Raw genomic sequence first — 17,852 nt, 5'->3', positions numbered from 1 at the left:
GTGAAAACAATATGGAATTATTGCTGTCCTTCCTTGAGTTGATGTTTCTTCTACCAGCTCAGGCACAGGGTTTTCATGAAGTTCTCTGGAGTAAGGCTTGGTAAAACTATTCATTTAATAGGTCACATTCTTGCAGACAGGGTAGTCAAAAGACAAGCTGTATTTGTGTAAGAGTCAAAAAAGTGTCAGTGCTACCAGAGCATAACAAGAAATGCAGCATTGTAGCTGTCCAGTGTTCTCTACATTTAATTCTGTGTTTTACTTCTTAAAATCACTGATGAAGTATAGGTAGGGAGATTCATAACAAAACACCTTTTACTCAATATAAACGGATGAGTGAAGGTACCACTCCGTGGGTGTGAGCACAGGTAGTTGAGAGGCAGGAGAGTACTAGAACCATGTATTCAATTAACATCCACTGAAGGGCAATTTCAAGAGTGGGATAAAGGAAAGGAAGTGCCAGAGAAGATCTTCTTATATTATAATGTGCAAATAACGGTCCTTTGAACACATTATTTTCATGCACATATTTATTGCCTTTTTTTTTTTCCCCCTATCACCTGGTGCTGAAGAGTAGGCTTCATCAAAACAGTGTCGAGGGCTGGGTCAGAAAGTTTCTGAGCAGCACCATGCCAGCTTGTTGGTCACTGGAAAGGAATAAACCAAATATTTTAGAACAATACTTTAACATAGTAAATCCTAGTGCGTTGGACAAGATACCATTGAGGGTTATATTAATTGCAAGCAAGAGCAGTGTTATTAAAAAGTGATTCTTTCTCACTAAAAATTTTTAATCTGGTAACCAATGACAAACCAAATCAGTTCATTTGTGTGCTCATGCATTTTTGAGCTCCCACGTACATGGACCTTTTTGCAATCTAAGAGAGTGTATGGGGTTTGTGTGGCCAGGTTTTGGTAGCAGGGGGGCTACAGGGGTGGATTCTGTGAGAAGCTGCTAGAAACTTCCCCCATGTCCAGCAGAGCCGCTGGCCAAGGCTGAGCCCATTGGCGACAGTGGTAGCACCTCTGGAATAACGCATTTAAGAAGGGGGGAAAAGAAAACTGCAATTGCAGCAGGAGAGGGGAGAATATGCGAGAGAAACAACTCTGCAGACACCAAGGTCAGTGAAGAAGGAGGGGGAGGAGATGCTCCAGGCGCCAGAGCAGAGATTCCCCTGCAGCCCGTGGTGAAGACCATGGTGAGGCAGGCTGTGCCCCTGGAACCCTTGGAGGTTAACAGTGGAACAGAGATCCATCCGCAGCCCGTGGAGGACCCCACGCTGGAGCAGGAGGGGAGTGATAGAGCAGCTTTGGTGGGCACCTTGGCATCCAGCCAGGGTCAACCCACCACAGACAGAAAGACCAATTCCAGATAGATGAATCTGGTAGGCAGCTCTTGGAAGACAAGCCTGTTTCAGATCTTTTTAAATTGGTTTAAAATAAAATGCATTTTGTATGACCTATGTGTAACTATCGATAAAATGAGTGGTGGTTTATCACCGAGAGCTGGATTGAAGACACTGTCATTTTCATACATTCCTAATGCTAATTCCATGCTAATTCTAGCAGGAATAGATGCAGTTTCTCAGTGGATCCTTTCTTCCATCTGCTAAAAAGTTGAGAGGTTTTGACACTGAATTTTGTGGGCACAAGACTTCACATAACCATTCAAAGTCTATTAGAGTTGAGATTTTCACTTGCAGCAGTTAGCATGAGTTAGGTCTAGTTAGTAGAGCTGTTAGTACAAGCCTGTGAATTTCAAGTTTTTGCTGTTGTAGAAGTTGACAAAAATGTGATTAGCCATCAGTCTAAAGCAACAGAATAGTGCTGGTGAGCTCAAGAAAAAAGGTAGCCTATATGCAAATAGCTTGTTGATCATCATAAAGTGCAGGTGTCCAGAAGTATTCAGAACAAACAAGCTGTGAGTGCCAGCGATGGTGACAGCACATCAGAAAGTGGCATTTGAATGGACTGATCATCAACAGGGTATTCTCTATCCAATCCTGTAAGAAGGACGCCTAATAATATTGGGGGAAGCTGTAATTTGCTAATAAACTACTTGATGAAGTCAAGAGGTGAGAACGGGGTTGCCTCTTCATTATGAAGCTAGCCAAAGATTGCACAACAGCACAGAAAAGACCTGAACACAGCTGCCATTGATAGCAAACCAGCCAGGTTTTTGCTTAACCTACGCATCTCCTGCTGTGAAGAACTGCATCAATTCATGGCTTACCGACAAGACTGACACCAAACTATAAACTCACCTCAGAGCAAGCAGAAAGAGGAGCACAGACTAGACACGTACCCATCCACCCCAGCTTGGTGCAAATAGCAATACAGGATGAAGTATTTGGGTGGGACTATGTCCTGCTTTTGTCCTTTATATCCACAGAAGGCAACCAACACCAAGAGCATTCCAAGGAGAATCTACCATAGCCAACACTACAAAAATTGAAGCGCCAAACCATTTAAGACCAAGTGCATGCTACATGTGTTCTCAAGAAAATTTCAAGGGAGAAGGCAAAACATAATAGAAACTTCGGTCTTCAAGCAGGAACTCCTAGTTTCTCTCTCTGGTTTATGATCTATGTTAAATCAAAAGAGTAACCCATAAGATGCTGCTGGTTCCAGTACCAGTAATATGCAGATGATACCAACCTGTATATAATTGCTTCCTACAGGAAAAATTATACCACCAGGTAGTGACTTCAATATTTCTAAGATGGGTAAACAATAATTTATTGTTTAACGGTTCAAACCCCGATGTTGACCACTTAATAAAAAATAACTCTGTACACTTTCACTATAACCTTAGTCAACCTTTACTCCTGTCATTATGGCTACACCCAAAGGGAAGATAAGACTCTTCACTTGAAATTAAAGGTTTATGGAGAAACCAAAGGCGATCCATACATTAAAATTCCATGCACAGATTTTTACTTACGCTTGTTCTTTAATTCTGTGGAGGAATGCTTCAGTTTTCTCCTCTGGTATATCTCCATCGATACTGGCCAAATAGGAGTAGAGGAATGAGAATGTTTCGAAGGGAACGCGAGCCGCTCCTCCTTCTGGGTCCCTTGTTAAGATTTCACAGGCGTGTTTCATTGAACTCAGTAAAGACTGCAGGGGGTTCAGTCAAGAAATGAGAGGAACAGTATCAGAGCCATGAACATTCTTTCCATACCCTGACAAAATCCACACTGTAAGCCACTAACAGTGACTGTAAAGGAGATGAAGGCTTTATCATCGTTACCTAGCTTTCAACACCAAATTTACCCTCCAGTGCAGGTCCAAGGATGGAAACGATAATGAAGTTCTAGTAGAGACAGGAGTAAAGAAATACCAGAATCCCATGATGTTTAAAGATTGAGCCAAGTAGTCTGAGCCCTGTCTCCTGTATGGCCAAATTGCTCTGTTCTGCTACTGTAAAAGCTCCAACATCACTCTACTTAGTGATATATATATATGCGTGTGTGCGTGCATGTGTGTGTTTACTTATTATCTCAATGGATCTAAATGATTTCTCAGCAGCAGTTAGACAAATCTACAAACCCCAGAAAATTCATATGGGTTTGATGATTTTTATTAGGATGTAATATTATATGATATTAATTTTTAGGAGTGCTGATATTTACTGGTTTCTCTAGTTGTATGCAAGTTCCATTGTAGTAGTTAGTAGAAAAAGCACTGAGGCAAAAAGCATTTCACAAATATTTCAGTTTAGTCAAAGCCCAATAATGTCTGAGCTCCCTTAAAAACAAACATGCCTCAAAGTATTGGTTCCAAATATACTTTGGAAAAATCCTTTATTCAACACAGTGTCTATAACCCAGTGCCCTACACATGCTGAGCTATACAGGGAAATGTGTGGAAAAATTCAGCATTGAGCTTCATTGAGTCAAGGACTGGTTGGATGCCATTAAAACAAAGGAACAAAACCCAAAGAAATCACACAAGTGTTTAACTCAAGTAGTAATATTTTTGCTGTAACTTTTTCAAAGCTTACCCTTACCTCTTCATTAACAAGGAAGCAATGATTTTGTAAAAAGATAAGTATTTACTATCAGTAGAACAGCAATATTTAAAATAAATGCAATACTTGTTCAAGATCTAGAACACAGGCCAGAGAAATGTCATTTTATAATCCCTTAACAGTTTTACTTAATGCAGTTCTTCTCCCAGTAGGCCCCTCTGGGTAAGGAGAGGCAGCTGCCTACATGCTGGCAGACTCTACCCTCTGCTATTTGCTACCCCTCTACTGCCATTCCTGCTCCTGCTTCTCCCAGCTGCCACTCGCTCGCTCTCACAGCGCAGCAAAGTTATTCACATTGATTTTGCCACTTTTGAAAGGCTACCTGTGTGGTCATTTCTCTAAGGCTGTAAAAACACGTCAGTGCTTTGCAGAAAGATACTTCAGATGACTGGTGTTATTAAGAAGCTCATACTTGTCTACCCTTGTATCTTTCCTGTGACCCTATTCAACTATGAACACAACTTACAGCTGCAGGAAAGTTAATGCAAATTTCTTGTGTGCATCTTCCTCTCTGGTTTAGAAAACTTAAGTTTAGGTTTCAATATGTAGAGCAGAAATCAAATCATTCACTTAATATCTGAAAGGATGGATAGATGGAGGTAAATTTAGACTGTCTAGCTTCATCAGAATGATGTTCCTGTGACTCTGTTTTTGGTTTAAATTTTTTTTTTTTTTAAATAAGTAACATTGCTGTTACTTTTTTTTAAATGAAGAAAAGGACCCAAACTACAAAATCATATTGGTAAGAGGACTGAAACCAAGAAATACAGTTAAAATGAACAAATACTTATACATGATTGCATCATCAGGCCAGGTTAACATTCAGGGCTTCCAGATATTGCAACATTCTCAAAATATTATTTAACATGTATTTTCTTTTCAGTACCCCTTCTTCCCTACTGTAGAAGCCATTAAAAATACTATACTTAAGAACATCAGCTTAGTACATTTTATAATCTCTCATTCTGTTGAAATGCTCTGCTGAGATTTTATTACTGACATTAAAAGAATTAAATGTAGATTTAGTAACATTAACTGCTTCTGTGAAAATTTAATTGACTACACAATCAATTAAAAATTGATATTTTAATTTCTCCCTCTAGTCCTCCTCCACAGACATTTGTACTGATGCTGTAAGCATAATTCCTCTATCATCCTCTCTCACGGTCCGAGCTCCCTGCAGACATGCTTGCTCTTCTACTGCCATCCCAGCAAACTGAGGACTTAGCCCTCTTTCTGGTTAAGCTCCCCTGGCCAAAAGCTGATGAGGAACAGAAGTAAACACACAAGCCACTTTGCCAGCTGCTGCAAAAGCAATCAGCATTCCCCAAAGTCCATTTGCAATAACTGTTCTATGGTCTACCTCACGTATGATCGTATACGACCGTTCGCATTTGGATACGAGGGCTCCTGCTGTGAACATACCCTGCCGAGCACGCTGCACCCAAGCGCCAGAACCTTCATCCATTCCACCTCCTCACTGAAGTCGTCCAACTGCAGGATAGCTTTCAGCTGCTCTTCTGGCAAGCACAAGTGCTTCCATTTCTCCTTCAGTTCTGCAACACTCACCATGCCTTTGGGAGACAGCTTTAAACAAAACCATGGTACCACAATAAGAACTCCAAAAACCAAAATGAAACTAAGAACACACAGTCCCTCCCCAAAATACATCAAAATACTTGACAGTCAGTCTCCTCAGCCATCCTCAGCGCATCAGCATTCCACATTTGATAACGGCCAGTTTGTACCTGCTCGTGCAAGATTTTAAGGAGTCCTGGGGTCAAACCAGCGTCTGTTTTCTCTGTTGCTAAAGGCATTTCAATCCTTTTCTTCACAGGAAGGGGCTCGCCTTTTGACAATGCTGAAAAATACCTAAGTGAATGGGAAGAGCAACACACTTCAGTGCCCATGGCTGTTATAAGCTGCACAGAAGTAAATGCTCTTACAGTTCAGTGTATGAATCCACACGCTCCAGCGCAGGAGCAGCAGCACTCAGCAAGCTGCCCCCCCCCCCCCCCCCAACTCCCATCTTCCTGTGCCCAGATATCACCTTTCTTTTTAGTGGAAACCACAATCTTTAGACTTTACACACTCCTTTGTACGACATTCTAATAATTCTTAAGGCATTTAACTTACTTTGTGCATGATATACTCAAACTTTCTTGGCAAAGGCAGAGTGATTTATTAACATCAGAGTGGGCTTGCAAACCAAAGTGCAGGCTTTTCCCATTTGACTGATAAGCACCTTAGGGCTGATTTGTTTAACATTCCCCTCACACACTACCTGAAAAGCACAACTGGCTATTTGCACTGCAGCTATCTCATCAGCATTTCTGTTACTTCTGTCCACTCCAAAGTAAAATTTACGACTAGAGCAGAAAGGGAATTAGATGCACATCCTTTTAATTTATAAGGCTACCATCACCTTAAGAGCAACCACCTCTGCCATAACTGGTCAGCAATCCAAACCATGAAAAAAAAAACCCACCACCTTTTGTTTTCATTCAGTCGATAGCAGGTCTAACTTAAGGGTATCTCCATTTGTCCTCCCTCATCTGCCCTGGTCACCCATGTCCATGCCCAGGCTATCCCATGCTGTGCAAACACTTGCCAAAATGCACAGCAAGCAGCACTGCAGAACTGAAGTAGTGTGACTGCAACAGAAATAGATGCACAGTATATATGTACGTATAACGCCTGGGCTATTTTTCAGCCAGATCCATTTCCCCATCTGATTATTCACAGGGACAGGCACTACAACACTGGCAGCGGTGTGAAACTGCAGCCTTGCTCTGCTTGGCATGGCTCCCAGGTCCAGATCGTGCTCCACCCCAGGTGCTCTCACACCAGAGCATATTCCAGAAAGAGGGATGTGCGACCAGCAGCAGCCACCCATCCATCTGCAGGGGCTCCTCCGACTGAGCTGGTGCAATCTTTAAGCAGAGGCGGGGGTCTGGCCGGCGGCGTGGCCATGGCAGCGCTGCGCTGCCCCTGCTCTCGCCAGCCCCAGGTCTCAGCAGGCTCAAGCTACCTGGTGGCTGGTGCTTCCAACTGCTCGGTTGGGGCAAGCTCCCAGCACACCCATCACCCGGACGTCTGCCTCACCCCACCTCCATCATGTTCCTAAGAAACGCCGCGCCATTTTAAGATGTTCCCACCACCCTTCTCCAACACTGCAGCTGTAGCAATTCAGCTTCAGGGTTTTTTTAATTCTTAATGGACAAGCCAGACTCCAGCATGGCTTTGTTAACAGCCTCCCCTCCCTCATGTACACGGTACAGCCATTTTCCAATCCCCCCAACTGAGAACATCTCACAGATACCCTTCTAAGAGCTTGTTCACACAAACTGTAGGACAGGAAGAAATGATAGCAAGTGGTTGAGGTAAAAGAAAAAAAGAAAGAATAAACATTTAAATCTCTTAAATCAACTTTACAGTGAGAGATCTATCACGTGGACTATCACCTAAAAGTTGCAACTTTTCAGGCTCTTTTCCTATTTCAGTAACATTAAGGAGACCCTTTAATTTTGCTCCTGGAAACAGGAAAAAAAAAAAATTTAAGCAAGCTTAAGAATTAGAAAGCTATTTTCTAGGTTTCCTTTAAATTCCAAGAATTAAGTCTCACATGAGAGGAGGAAAACAAAAAATGTAAGAAAAGGTTTGTCTTCAGGATAGAGAAATAACAAAAAAAAATATTACGATGCATTTTTCTGTATGGAAATCAACATATTCTAGAAATATGCCAGCCCTAAACCTCAGCAAAACAGAAAATAAATCTACTACACTATTTTTAAAAGGCTCACATGCTGCATTAACGCAGAGAAGCGTGTATGCAATATACAGGTTGATTTAATACTCAGCCAGCTCCATTGTACAATAAACAGAAGCAGTGAGATTTTGTGGGTCCATACGCATAGCACTACATCATTATGTGAACATCATACTTACGCAGCTGCCCACTGCAAAACATCATGAGGTTGAGTCCTAATAGCAGCTTTAGTAAATTGCTTCAGAATATCAGGTAGCTCAGGGGGGATTTTGATCTGCTGAGCACAGAACATGGTTTCTGGAAGAGGCATGGTCTGTTTGTGTTCAGTTACAGGGACCTGAAAGAAATAATAGTAAAACAGCAGTTCATAGATGCTAAATGTGAATGAAAAGCTGTGTGTGCACATGGGGGCCAACAGTGCTTGTACCCAAACTCCCTCCTGCCCTACTCGACAGCTGGGGCTACTGCAGAACTGAATGACTCAGAAGGGTAAACAGACAAGCATTGCGCACCTCAACAACTTAAACTTGATAGTAACACCAAAGAAAAGACTGGAGCTCAGACAGCAACCACAGCTCCGGGTAAGGAGAACTACTATTTTAACAGATAACTTTAGATAGTTTTAAATCGATTTTTGTCCTCAAACCTACCACAATATGAATTTGTAAAACAGGTAGTGCAGACAAGTCACACCACACATGCCAACGTGAAAGCTAACGATGTTGACAACTCACTACTGCAAGCCAAGAAGAGTCTTGTCAGTTTGGTAGAGAAGCTAGAGTATGCAGATTACCAAGTTTCTACTGCATTCACATATTCAAAAAACCGTAGCAAAAAGTTACTAATTTGTGCTGCTGGCATACTTCACATTAAAAAAATTACAGTGATGAACAAAACATTCACATGTGCTGCAATCACGCACTGTACTTTGCTCATATAGCTTTACAGGTAGGCTTGTCTCAGGGTATAACTTATTTGTTGCAAGGAATCCTGTTCCCCAGGATCCAAAAGAAGGGACAGCCATAGGTTATTGTATTGCCCTTCTCCCATTACAGCAATGGAGCACATTTGGTGGGAAATCTGGGCACTTTCCTCATCGTTTCAAGGACAAACTACAGCCTACTTAAACTGATTTAGCAAAAAGATCTGAAAAAATGTTAGTTATTTAAAAATGTTAGTTATTTGCAGAAGGGAAGAGCAGTGAAAGCAATGGCGTCAATGTAAAAATCAGTGTAACAGCAGCATCCTTTAAACGTTTAGATTTATTTTTAATTTTCAAAATTAAAATAAGAGTATCTGGCAGATGGCTTTCTCCCCCTATCATGTGAATTCTCCTGCAAAAAAATTAAAAGTCAGCGATGGAGCAATGGGACTACTGTGACTCAAGGCTCCTTTGAGGATCAAACCATACTTAGAACTTCACTTCTGGAGAAACACTGACAGGGTACAGTGTCTTCATTACTCCAACGCAACAAATTTGCATCAGGGACAGTCTTCAGAGTGTGGATTTAATTGCTACATTGGTCACCCACTTCCAGTAATGATTCAAGAATGCAGCTCTAGCCAAGGGACTGATGCTGAAGGCAAAAAGTTCCGGATTTCAGGATAAGCTATAGAACAGGAAAACCTTGAGGAAGCAATAGACAAGAGTGTGCACATGTCCTTGGGAAGCAGTCAAAAAAAAAGAACAAAAAAACTAATCAGAAAAGAAAAATTAGGGGGAAAAAAAGAAGCATGAGACCTGCTTTTCTATAGTAAAGTCATTAATCACAGAGTCTCACAGAAGGGCTGAGGTTAGCAGGGACCTCTGGAGATGCTCTGGTCCAACGCCCCTGCTCAAGCAGGGCCACCTACAGCCAGTTGTCCAGGGCCGTGTCCAGATGGCTTTGGAGTATCTCCAGGGATGGGTGCTCAGTCATCCTCACAGTGAAAAAGGGTTTTCTGGTGTTCAAAGGGAACCTCCTGCACACATACACACCTCATGAGCAAAGGAAAACGCGTTCAGGTCAGAGAGCCTTCGCAGCTTTTCACCATCAGCCCACAGCAATACTCCAGCTCCCCTTGTACTCTAACACGGGTTGCTCTCTTGCTGAACACAAAGGTCATCTAATCTCCCCCACCTCCTATTTGCTCTTATTTTCTATTTTTCTGCTCACGCACCCAAAACTGGCCCCAGGCACTCTGGGGGCTGAGACCAGCCGGATGGGCGCGCAGCCGAGGCGGCCGTGCCCTGCCCTACCCTGCCGCTAGCAGCCCACAGGCCTCGGTGCCGAAAGGGGGGCCGCCAGCTTCGCCCCGCCGCCCCCTCCTCCCGGGACACCCCAACTGTTAGGAGCCGCCTGACGCCTGACCCCCACTCCTCCCCCTTCTCCGGAGGCCGCCGCCAGGCCCCGGCGCCGGGAAAGCTGCGGCCGGAGGGACCGCGACCGCCGTCCCACGGCTCTTGGCCGGCGGGGCAGCGGCCCCGGGCACTCACCCCCCCCACCCCGCAACGGCAACACCCGCCGAGCCGGCCCTGAGGGGCCCCCTCTGGCTACCCGGGGCTCGGGGGAGGCCCGGGCGGGCCAGGCCGCCTCACCTGCCCCTCTCTCCGCGGCCCCGCTGCCCCGGCAACGCGGCAGGGGCGGGAGGCCGCCCGGGTGCTTAACGGGGAAGGCGGGGGCCCGGCGGGGGAAGAGGGTTGTTGCCAACGTTGCTGGAAATGCAAGAGCAACACCCGTTTTCTACAAACCTCTGACAAAACCTGAAGCGCCTCAGCGCTAAGTCAGCGGCAGAGCCCGTCGCGGGGAGGTGGGGTGCTGGGTCCCCGGGGCCCGCCGGCCCCCCCAGCGTGTCTCCCGGCCACGGTGCTGCACCGCCTGGGGAGCGGTGGTAGCGTGGCACATTCCTTTTGGCTTCGGCTCTCTCCTACCTCCTTCCCAGGCTTGGATAAGAGGGGAACAAACTGCCTGAGCTGCCAAAACCGGGTAACGTATTGCCTCAAATTCCTGTTACTCACCCGAAGCTGCTGCTTCAAAGGACAGCTCGGCCACAAGCACCGGGTGCCTCGGCCTCAGCAATGGCGCTGGCGGGCTGGGCTACCCCACCAGTGCCCGCTGCTTCTCAGCACCCGCTGCTCCAAACCTGGCACCACACCTGCTGACGAGGCGGCAGGGGCTGTCCCCCTGCTCTGGGATGGCAAGGACCTAAAGGGCCCTCTCTGCCTCAGAGTTTTGGTGGAGGACTACAAGACCTCTGCTATTTCCACTGCCGATAAAAAGAGCACTGGAGGTAACCTGAAAGGCGTCCTCTGTAAACACACCAGCGCATCTCTTTATAATAAAGCAGTGCCCCTCCTGTCTCTTCTGACAGGGCTCGAAGTAGCCCGAGCACTCCAATGAATTTGGTAATAGGATTATTCACTTCAGAAAGCCTTCACAAGCCATTGCTCCAAAGAAACTTTGGTGCCACGTGCTTGAAACAGGCCAAACAGTTACTGAAAAAAGAACACGATCTTATCTGAAGCCAGCCCTTCTTAATCCACGTTATGTCCCCATTGATGAACATGCAGGACAAAGCTAGAATAGTGGTCTCTGGAAAACAAAAAGCACACATTTTAACAACTGCTTAATCTTTCATAAAACATGAATACTCCGGTACAGGCCAAGTATTTCATGTAGTCCTGCAGCCACATGAAAACAGCAAGCTTTCGACATCATGACATACCTGTTCTTTAAATGGGTAGATACTTTAAAACAATTAGGAACACTACAGAAAAAAAATATCTGTACCAAACATTATCCTGCAGGGGTTTACAGAATGGAATCTAATTAAATTAATTTCACAATGCAGTTTTTCAAAGGGGTCTAGGGATAACAGTTAAACAGCAAAAGTTTCATCTCTCTCCCATCTGCAGTCTTTGAACACCCTTGGAACTATCCTAATAATGCTCAAAAAAATAAATGCCATACCCTCAATTCTTCCAGATATTTGATCCAGCGCAGTGAAGTCAGGCATAAAGCTGCTAGACCATATTATGAGAAAAAGCAGCATGTAGGTGGAAAGTTTTTCTATAAATATTTCATGAAAAACTGTGTATTCTTAACATGTTATATGAATTGCAAACTGGTGGAAAAAGCAAAAGGCTAGTATTTTCATGTAAGAGTGAAAAATAAGTGGAAAATAGGAGACCAATTAATCACATGCTGCTCCAGAACATGCTTAATCTATAGAAACATGACTAAATTAACCTAAATGCTTACATGTAACACAAATTAACAAGACATACTGCATCAAGTAATAAAAAAAACCTCTGGGGAATACGCTGATTGCTCTTCACAGAAAGAGGAGTGTGGGCATTGCTCTCCTCTCTCCTTTGGCACCAACTGGCTGGAGATGAATGCGTATTTAACTGCGGGTGGCGGGGGGAAGAAGGATGGACACACACAACTGGATGGATCGGGATGGGGTGACAAAAACCTGCAGTTACATGAGTTCCGATCATCCTTACTACAGAGTCTCCTGATTTATAAGCAGAACCAGATGTACTGCACATTTTCTACTCATTACTCCTGTGTTAACAGCACACAAAGTTATGTGCATAATTACTCATGTTGTTTTAACTCTGGCATATTGGGATATTGAGTCCCTTTTAAGAAGTCATTTATACTTCAGGGAACTAATTTTTAGCTACAAGTTGCATACTTTTCACATACAATTACACTAAAACATCTGCTTAAAGATTACTGTAATTCATGGATATAGAAGGGAGAAGACTAAGCGTAACAAATAATAAAGAGGAATAACCTCTGAGAAAGTTGGTGAGTAAAATTAAGAGCAAGAGGTAGGTGAGGGAGGGAGGCTTCAACTTTGGTTACAAGTGTTGGTGGTGTGACAACAGTTGTTAGTTATACACAGGTTAATGCAAGGCTGTTTAAGAAACTCAGGATTACACAGGTAAGTAATGTGGCTGTTAGGTCAACAAATCCCTTTCAATGAGGAAGAGAGAGAGATCACAGAAAGCACAGTGAGAGGGACACTGATGGACCATATTGAGAAACTTGGCCCAAAGTCAGAAAGGTAGTAAGGCCTAGACAGTATGTTAAGAAAAAGCTGATCAAACTCTATGAAGACACAGGTACTACAAGTGTAGCTTCAGTGAAAGAAGTAACTCAGGTTCTTCTGAGGCACTGAGTGCCCCCCCCCCCCATGCATTTTACTGATTACTCTGATAAACAGCATTTCAAAGTACATCCACTGACATAATTGTTGCTTTATAGTGGCATTGCCTCATTTCAGCTTCAAAATTCTGATGCTGCTTCTTGCTTCTATGACTCCTGGTCACAACTAGCCACAATATCTCACGTATACTCCATTCCAATGCAGCAGTATTTTTAGATTCAGCTCATTTTTTACTGAATTTCATCAGGCCTTTAGGCACTTGGCACCTGCTGAACATGGCACACCAATGAGGATCTTCACTATTTGGGTTCTGATACATAAATTCCATTCAATATAAATAAATAATGAGCTTTGCAGTGTTCGCTGTTTTTGTAAGCAACAAGGAAGTCTCTTCTCTCTAGGTAAAACTAGGATCATTTTCCAGGAATAGAAACACAGTCCTTGAAAGCCAAGTGATACAGACAAGTAAGGTTAAATGCCCCCACCCCCACAATATCAGACAACTCTAGATGTTTGATTTTTCCTTACACAGGGAAAAAACCCAACCACCTATGCAGCTTTAGCACTGACCACTACTCCACAAGAGGTAACAGCAAGCAACCATTTAAGCAGCAAAACTGATGCGCAGAGTTGTGAAATTATCTTGCCATTGCTCCATCCCTCTGTATTATATTGAATTCAAAACATTCAATCTATTTTGGAACAGTATTTGGCCTCTGGAAATACCATCTTCTAAAAATTTCCATTATTGAGTAACTTTGATTTTCGCATATCGTTTCTCAATTTATGGTGACTTCTAAATGAAGCAAAAGAAGCATTGCTTGTCTGGAATAATCACAGACTTAATAAAATTGCTGTTAACTATGCAATTCTTTAGTTCTAGTTAATCTAATTAAGAACTGAAATATCAAGAGTAAAAGAGATCTAATTTACCATTATGCTTTGTAAAAGTTGTTTCCTTATCTGTTTCAGAAGATGGCTTTTTCTGCATCCTGAACTTTATCATACTACCAAGATTCAGTTCCCTGTTTAATGTTTTTACTATCTGTACTATCATTTCTGCCAAGAACCCCACTCATTGCTCAGGCTGCACAGTGCCCGCTCACAAGGCAAGCAGAACAATAACACTGACCCTGCCACAAACAATTTCCAATCTAGATATAAACAGACAGACAGACAAGGAAACAGAATGACATCAGCATGCCAGGCAGTGGAGTCACCAAACAAGCCATTTGTGCTTTGTAAGGTAAAGGGTATTTTAGAGTTCTCTAAAAAAAATAGTGGGGCTGCTGTGCAGATTTTTACAGAGACCTTTGTTCAAGCTTAGGGGAAAGCGAGGAAGGAGTTAACACACTCAGCTGAAGTGATGTGAATACTGTAATTGGTGTTGGAGATGGCACCTTACCCAGGAAGTTACTCACAGAAAATAGTTATAGGTTCCAGAGGGCCCTCAGAAAGAAAAACAAGTAACTTAGGCTTTACCCAGTGGAGAAGGGGGAGTCAGAGAAAGGATGCAGAGTTTTAACTATTTTTAATCAATATAAAATAATCTGTGTAAAAACAGTCAAAGCCATGCTGCAATTAACTTCTTTCAGCATGCAACAGATAGCTACAGAGCCATCTGACAGTTCTTGGATGAAGGCCTGCAGAACTAGTGACAGCATTAGATTCAACACCACAAAGGGGATACAGTGAAGCCAGTATGCATCTCCCACCCCTCCATTTAAAACCCAAGGTCAACACAAATTGTGCTGAAAGCACACACAGAGAATCTTTCCCACTTGAAGAGTAATACAAGACCACTGCATGCTGTATTACTCTAGCACAGATGGGAGCCACTGGTACAGAGCTCATCAGCTGTCTTAGTAACAGGCAGTTAACTTACATGCTTACTATCAAGTTTCTATCCCAGAGGAGTACACACAGCACAACAAGGCAAACTATTAAAATTTAAAACAATAAAAAAGTAGTGTTATTTGATTCTTGTTCTATACAACCCCCATCTTCTTTCCCAAAACACATGTAAAAATAAGAAGATAAGGAGATGAGATTTTCTGAAAATTCACAATGGACAGTTTCAGAAACAAACTTCACCTGGGATCTATAAAGCAGTGCAAAAGCAAGCACAACAGTTTGATTTGAAACCAGTTCTCCATAACAAAGAGTGAAAACAGATAATGTAAGCTACATTAAAATAGCTACAGTTCACATTACATGACTGCCCTGATTCAATTTCTAATGTCATGACTTGTAAAATAGTAATAAGAAACAGCACAAAGGCTTTTTCTTAATAAATTTTAATGTTAAGACCAGTTTGTCTGGATAAAAACACAAGGCTACAAGAACCACACTACTGCAAATTCTGCATGATGCACAGTAGTGCTCGCAATATTTGAGTGGCAAGACCATTTTGGAACTGTTTACGAAAGATATGTCAAAGAGAGAATCTTGGCATAAGTAATAATGTATGTTACCAGTGAATTTAATATTGTGAAAAAATATCTGTCCCACAATGTACACCACTGTAAATAGTCAAATGCAATTATTTGTGCACATCAAAAATATATGGGGCGAATACTCACTTTAGCATTTAGTCAGCAACAGGGAATGAGAGAAATATTTTGGTTATTTTTCTATGACTTAATTTCACTGGAAATTTCCTAATAAATCACTCCAAAGGGTACTATTTGTGGTTCAAAACCATCAGGACAACAGAAATTCTGTAAAACAGTAGTTTCTGACCTTCTGACAGTGACAGCCCAATCCTCCTGCCACTAGATTCAGATGCATTTGGCTTGTGCTCACTGCCTTAGAACATGAGTTCAGACACCAAAAAATGAAATACCACCACCACAGCCTGGACCACATTAACTCAAAATATGTCAGATTAGAGATGCAACATCAATAAAAGGAGATGACACTCTCAAAGCCTCTGCCAGATTCTCAAGTATTAATTATATACACATATGGTTAAGTACAGAATACTGAAGGACAGTGTACCGAGTAGCAAGTTAAATGTTCCATCAATTCTCTGATTACTGCGATGGATATTCACATTTTCCCCATTTAATCTAAGAAAGATACTGCAATCTAAGCATGTGATTTGATGCTACTTAAAGCTTTGCAATACTGTTCTGTATTTTAAAATATCTACATAAAAAAAACCCAAACATTACTGCAAAAGAACTCTATCTACATATAGAAGTAACACAGACTTGATTTGGTGGCTCGCTTGACTGTGTCCTTGCAAAGAAATCTGCTAACTCTTCTGTTTAATAGCATATGTATTTCCCTGCCCCACAGGCAATAAATGGTACGTGATGAATCACTTCCTTCAATATTATTCCCATAAAAATTCAGTGACCAATTCTGAAAGAGGTTTTTTTTTTGTTGTTGGGGGTCCTTTTTTAAGTAATTGTGCAATATAAAATTCATACAACAATTTGCAACTTTGGTAACTTACAGAAAAAAAACCCCACTTTTCAAGCTCTTTCATTAAGGACCAGGTCAGAACATTGATTACACTACACTTTTTGTTTCTGTGCACACACATCAGATAAGGTTCTTCCCTCCTCCTGAAGGCCTTAAAAATTCTATTATTGATAAGAAATTGGCTACAATTTAAGTTGTGAACCTATCTAATTTTCCTTGGTACCTTGAAATGCTTCCATCACATAGCATTCATAAATTTTTTATTTACTGTTTCAATTCAGGAAATCCTGATTCCCAAAGCTAACCTCTGCCTGTTCCCCTTCCTCCCCCCCCCACCCCCACCCTAAAGAAAAACCCAGCTGAGCCTCAACAATTACATCTGAATTCTCAGAAGAGGAAATATTTTCTCGACTTAACAGCAACTGTACAATATTACAAACTCAGACACATGAAAAACAATCAGGCAATAGAAAAATGTACAACAGCTTTGGTGTTATACAAAATAATAAAAAAGACTTGACAGCAAGATACATAGTTCGTTATGTTCTCACTACAGCCACTTCACTGCTGACTGTAAGACAATTATTTACTTTTGATATTCTCTGTGTGGCCTTTCCACTCATGAAAAATCATACTATATTACTACAATAAGAACTGTTATGAACACCATAAAGTAAGCTCCAAATTTTATAAAAACATCTTGCCTCTTCGCACTATTGCTTTGTGGCACATTGTCAACAGAACAGCAGTCCAAAATAAAGTGACAACTAGATTTAATAAATTAATATACTTTTTTAAAGATGTACAATGCACATTCTTTTTAATCCAAGGTTTTAGGGTGTGAGGATACTTCTATTTACACATATACAGACCTCAGACAGCATTGATAACATCAGAAAATGCAGATAAGGATCAGAGCCTTAACTGCTATCTGGATGCTACTAACAGAAGCCAAAACACTGCTGAGAGTATTATTGGGAGAGATATCCAAAGACTGAAGAAGAGTCTATGAAAAAAGGACAAGTAAAGGCAAAGGGAAGGTCACGATGTTTAATATGACCATCTATTCTTGTGAAGACTGAGGTGGAGTTGTTGATGTGCCTTGTTTACCAGACTTTCGTTCGTAGTTCACAAGTCGTTGCCCAACAAGGTACCTGGGATTATAATAAAAACAGTGAAAAATCAACAAAAGTTAATACAATTCTGTAACACAAATTCACTCTCCTTTGATGCAGAAGTAGCTTTCTCATTGTATGGCTTTGGTAGTCATACAATTCAGGCATAATCTGAATAAAGATATGAAATATAGAGTGTGTTTGCATTATTTATATACCCAGCCCCTTTGCTGCGTGATACTTTTAAGAGCATCTTCGTCGCAGTGTCTGTTTGAGCCACTGCCACTTGAACATCTGGAACAACTCAGATATAAAACCAAATGAGAGTGCTAATGAGGTTTTA

At 42.0% G+C, this 17,852-nt stretch overlaps 2 protein-coding genes across 9 annotated transcripts in view; both read right to left on the bottom strand.

The window, feature by feature from the left end:
* Positions 1–98: 98 nt before the first annotated feature.
* ROPN1L (rhophilin associated tail protein 1 like) lies at positions 99–10,390 on the bottom strand. 2 transcript variants are annotated; one of them, XM_074825923.1, is made up of 6 exons: positions 10,381–10,390; positions 7,982–8,139; positions 5,782–5,905; positions 5,459–5,620; positions 2,945–3,120; positions 99–647 (listed from the first exon to the last, which is right to left on the bottom strand). In XM_074825923.1, exons 2-6 carry the CDS (start codon positions 8,110–8,112, stop codon positions 584–586), a joined length of 657 nt encoding a protein of 218 aa, XP_074682024.1. In that variant the 5' UTR covers positions 8,113–8,139; positions 10,381–10,390; the 3' UTR covers positions 99–583. The 2 variants fall into 2 exon arrangements, with proteins under 2 accessions (XP_074682024.1, XP_074682019.1); XM_074825918.1 differs by lacking the exon at positions 10,381–10,390 and having other exon boundaries at positions 7,982–10,221.
* Positions 10,391–15,243: 4,853 nt separating this feature from the next.
* The window catches only part of MARCHF6 (membrane associated ring-CH-type finger 6), a 54,367-nt gene continuing 51,758 nt past the window's right edge, over positions 15,244–17,852 (bottom strand). For all 7 annotated transcript variants that reach the window (XR_012623445.1, XR_012623446.1, XM_074825820.1 and 4 more), the window contains one exon: positions 15,244–17,548. Coding sequence is in view for 5 of the 7 variants with exons in the window: in XM_074825820.1 (XP_074681921.1) it covers positions 17,458–17,548 (91 nt within the window). In the remaining 2 variants the exon portion in view is untranslated. The remainder of the gene's footprint in view (positions 17,549–17,852) is intronic.

This window comes from Strix aluco, chromosome 1 (assembly GCF_031877795.1).
Source record: "Strix aluco isolate bStrAlu1 chromosome 1, bStrAlu1.hap1, whole genome shotgun sequence".
NCBI lineage: Eukaryota > Metazoa > Chordata > Aves > Strigiformes > Strigidae > Strix > Strix aluco.
The sequence above is the reverse complement of the archived record's forward strand: the minus strand, read 5'-3'. Positions and strand labels throughout refer to the sequence as shown.

Bases quoted from the DNA above. Each gene is read 5' to 3' on its own strand.
- ROPN1L (XM_074825918.1), bottom strand. From the start codon at position 8,208: ATGTGCACACACAGCTTTTCATTCACATTTAGCATCTATGAACTGCTG. The intron at 5,906-7,981 runs GTAAGTATGATG...CCATTCACTTAG, and splicing joins GTTTTGCAGTGGGCAGCTGC to GTATTTTTCAGCATTGTCAA. The intron at 3,121-5,458 runs GTATGTTCACAG...AACCCCCTGCAG, and splicing joins GGTGCAGCGTGCTCGGCAGG to TCTTTACTGAGTTCAATGAA.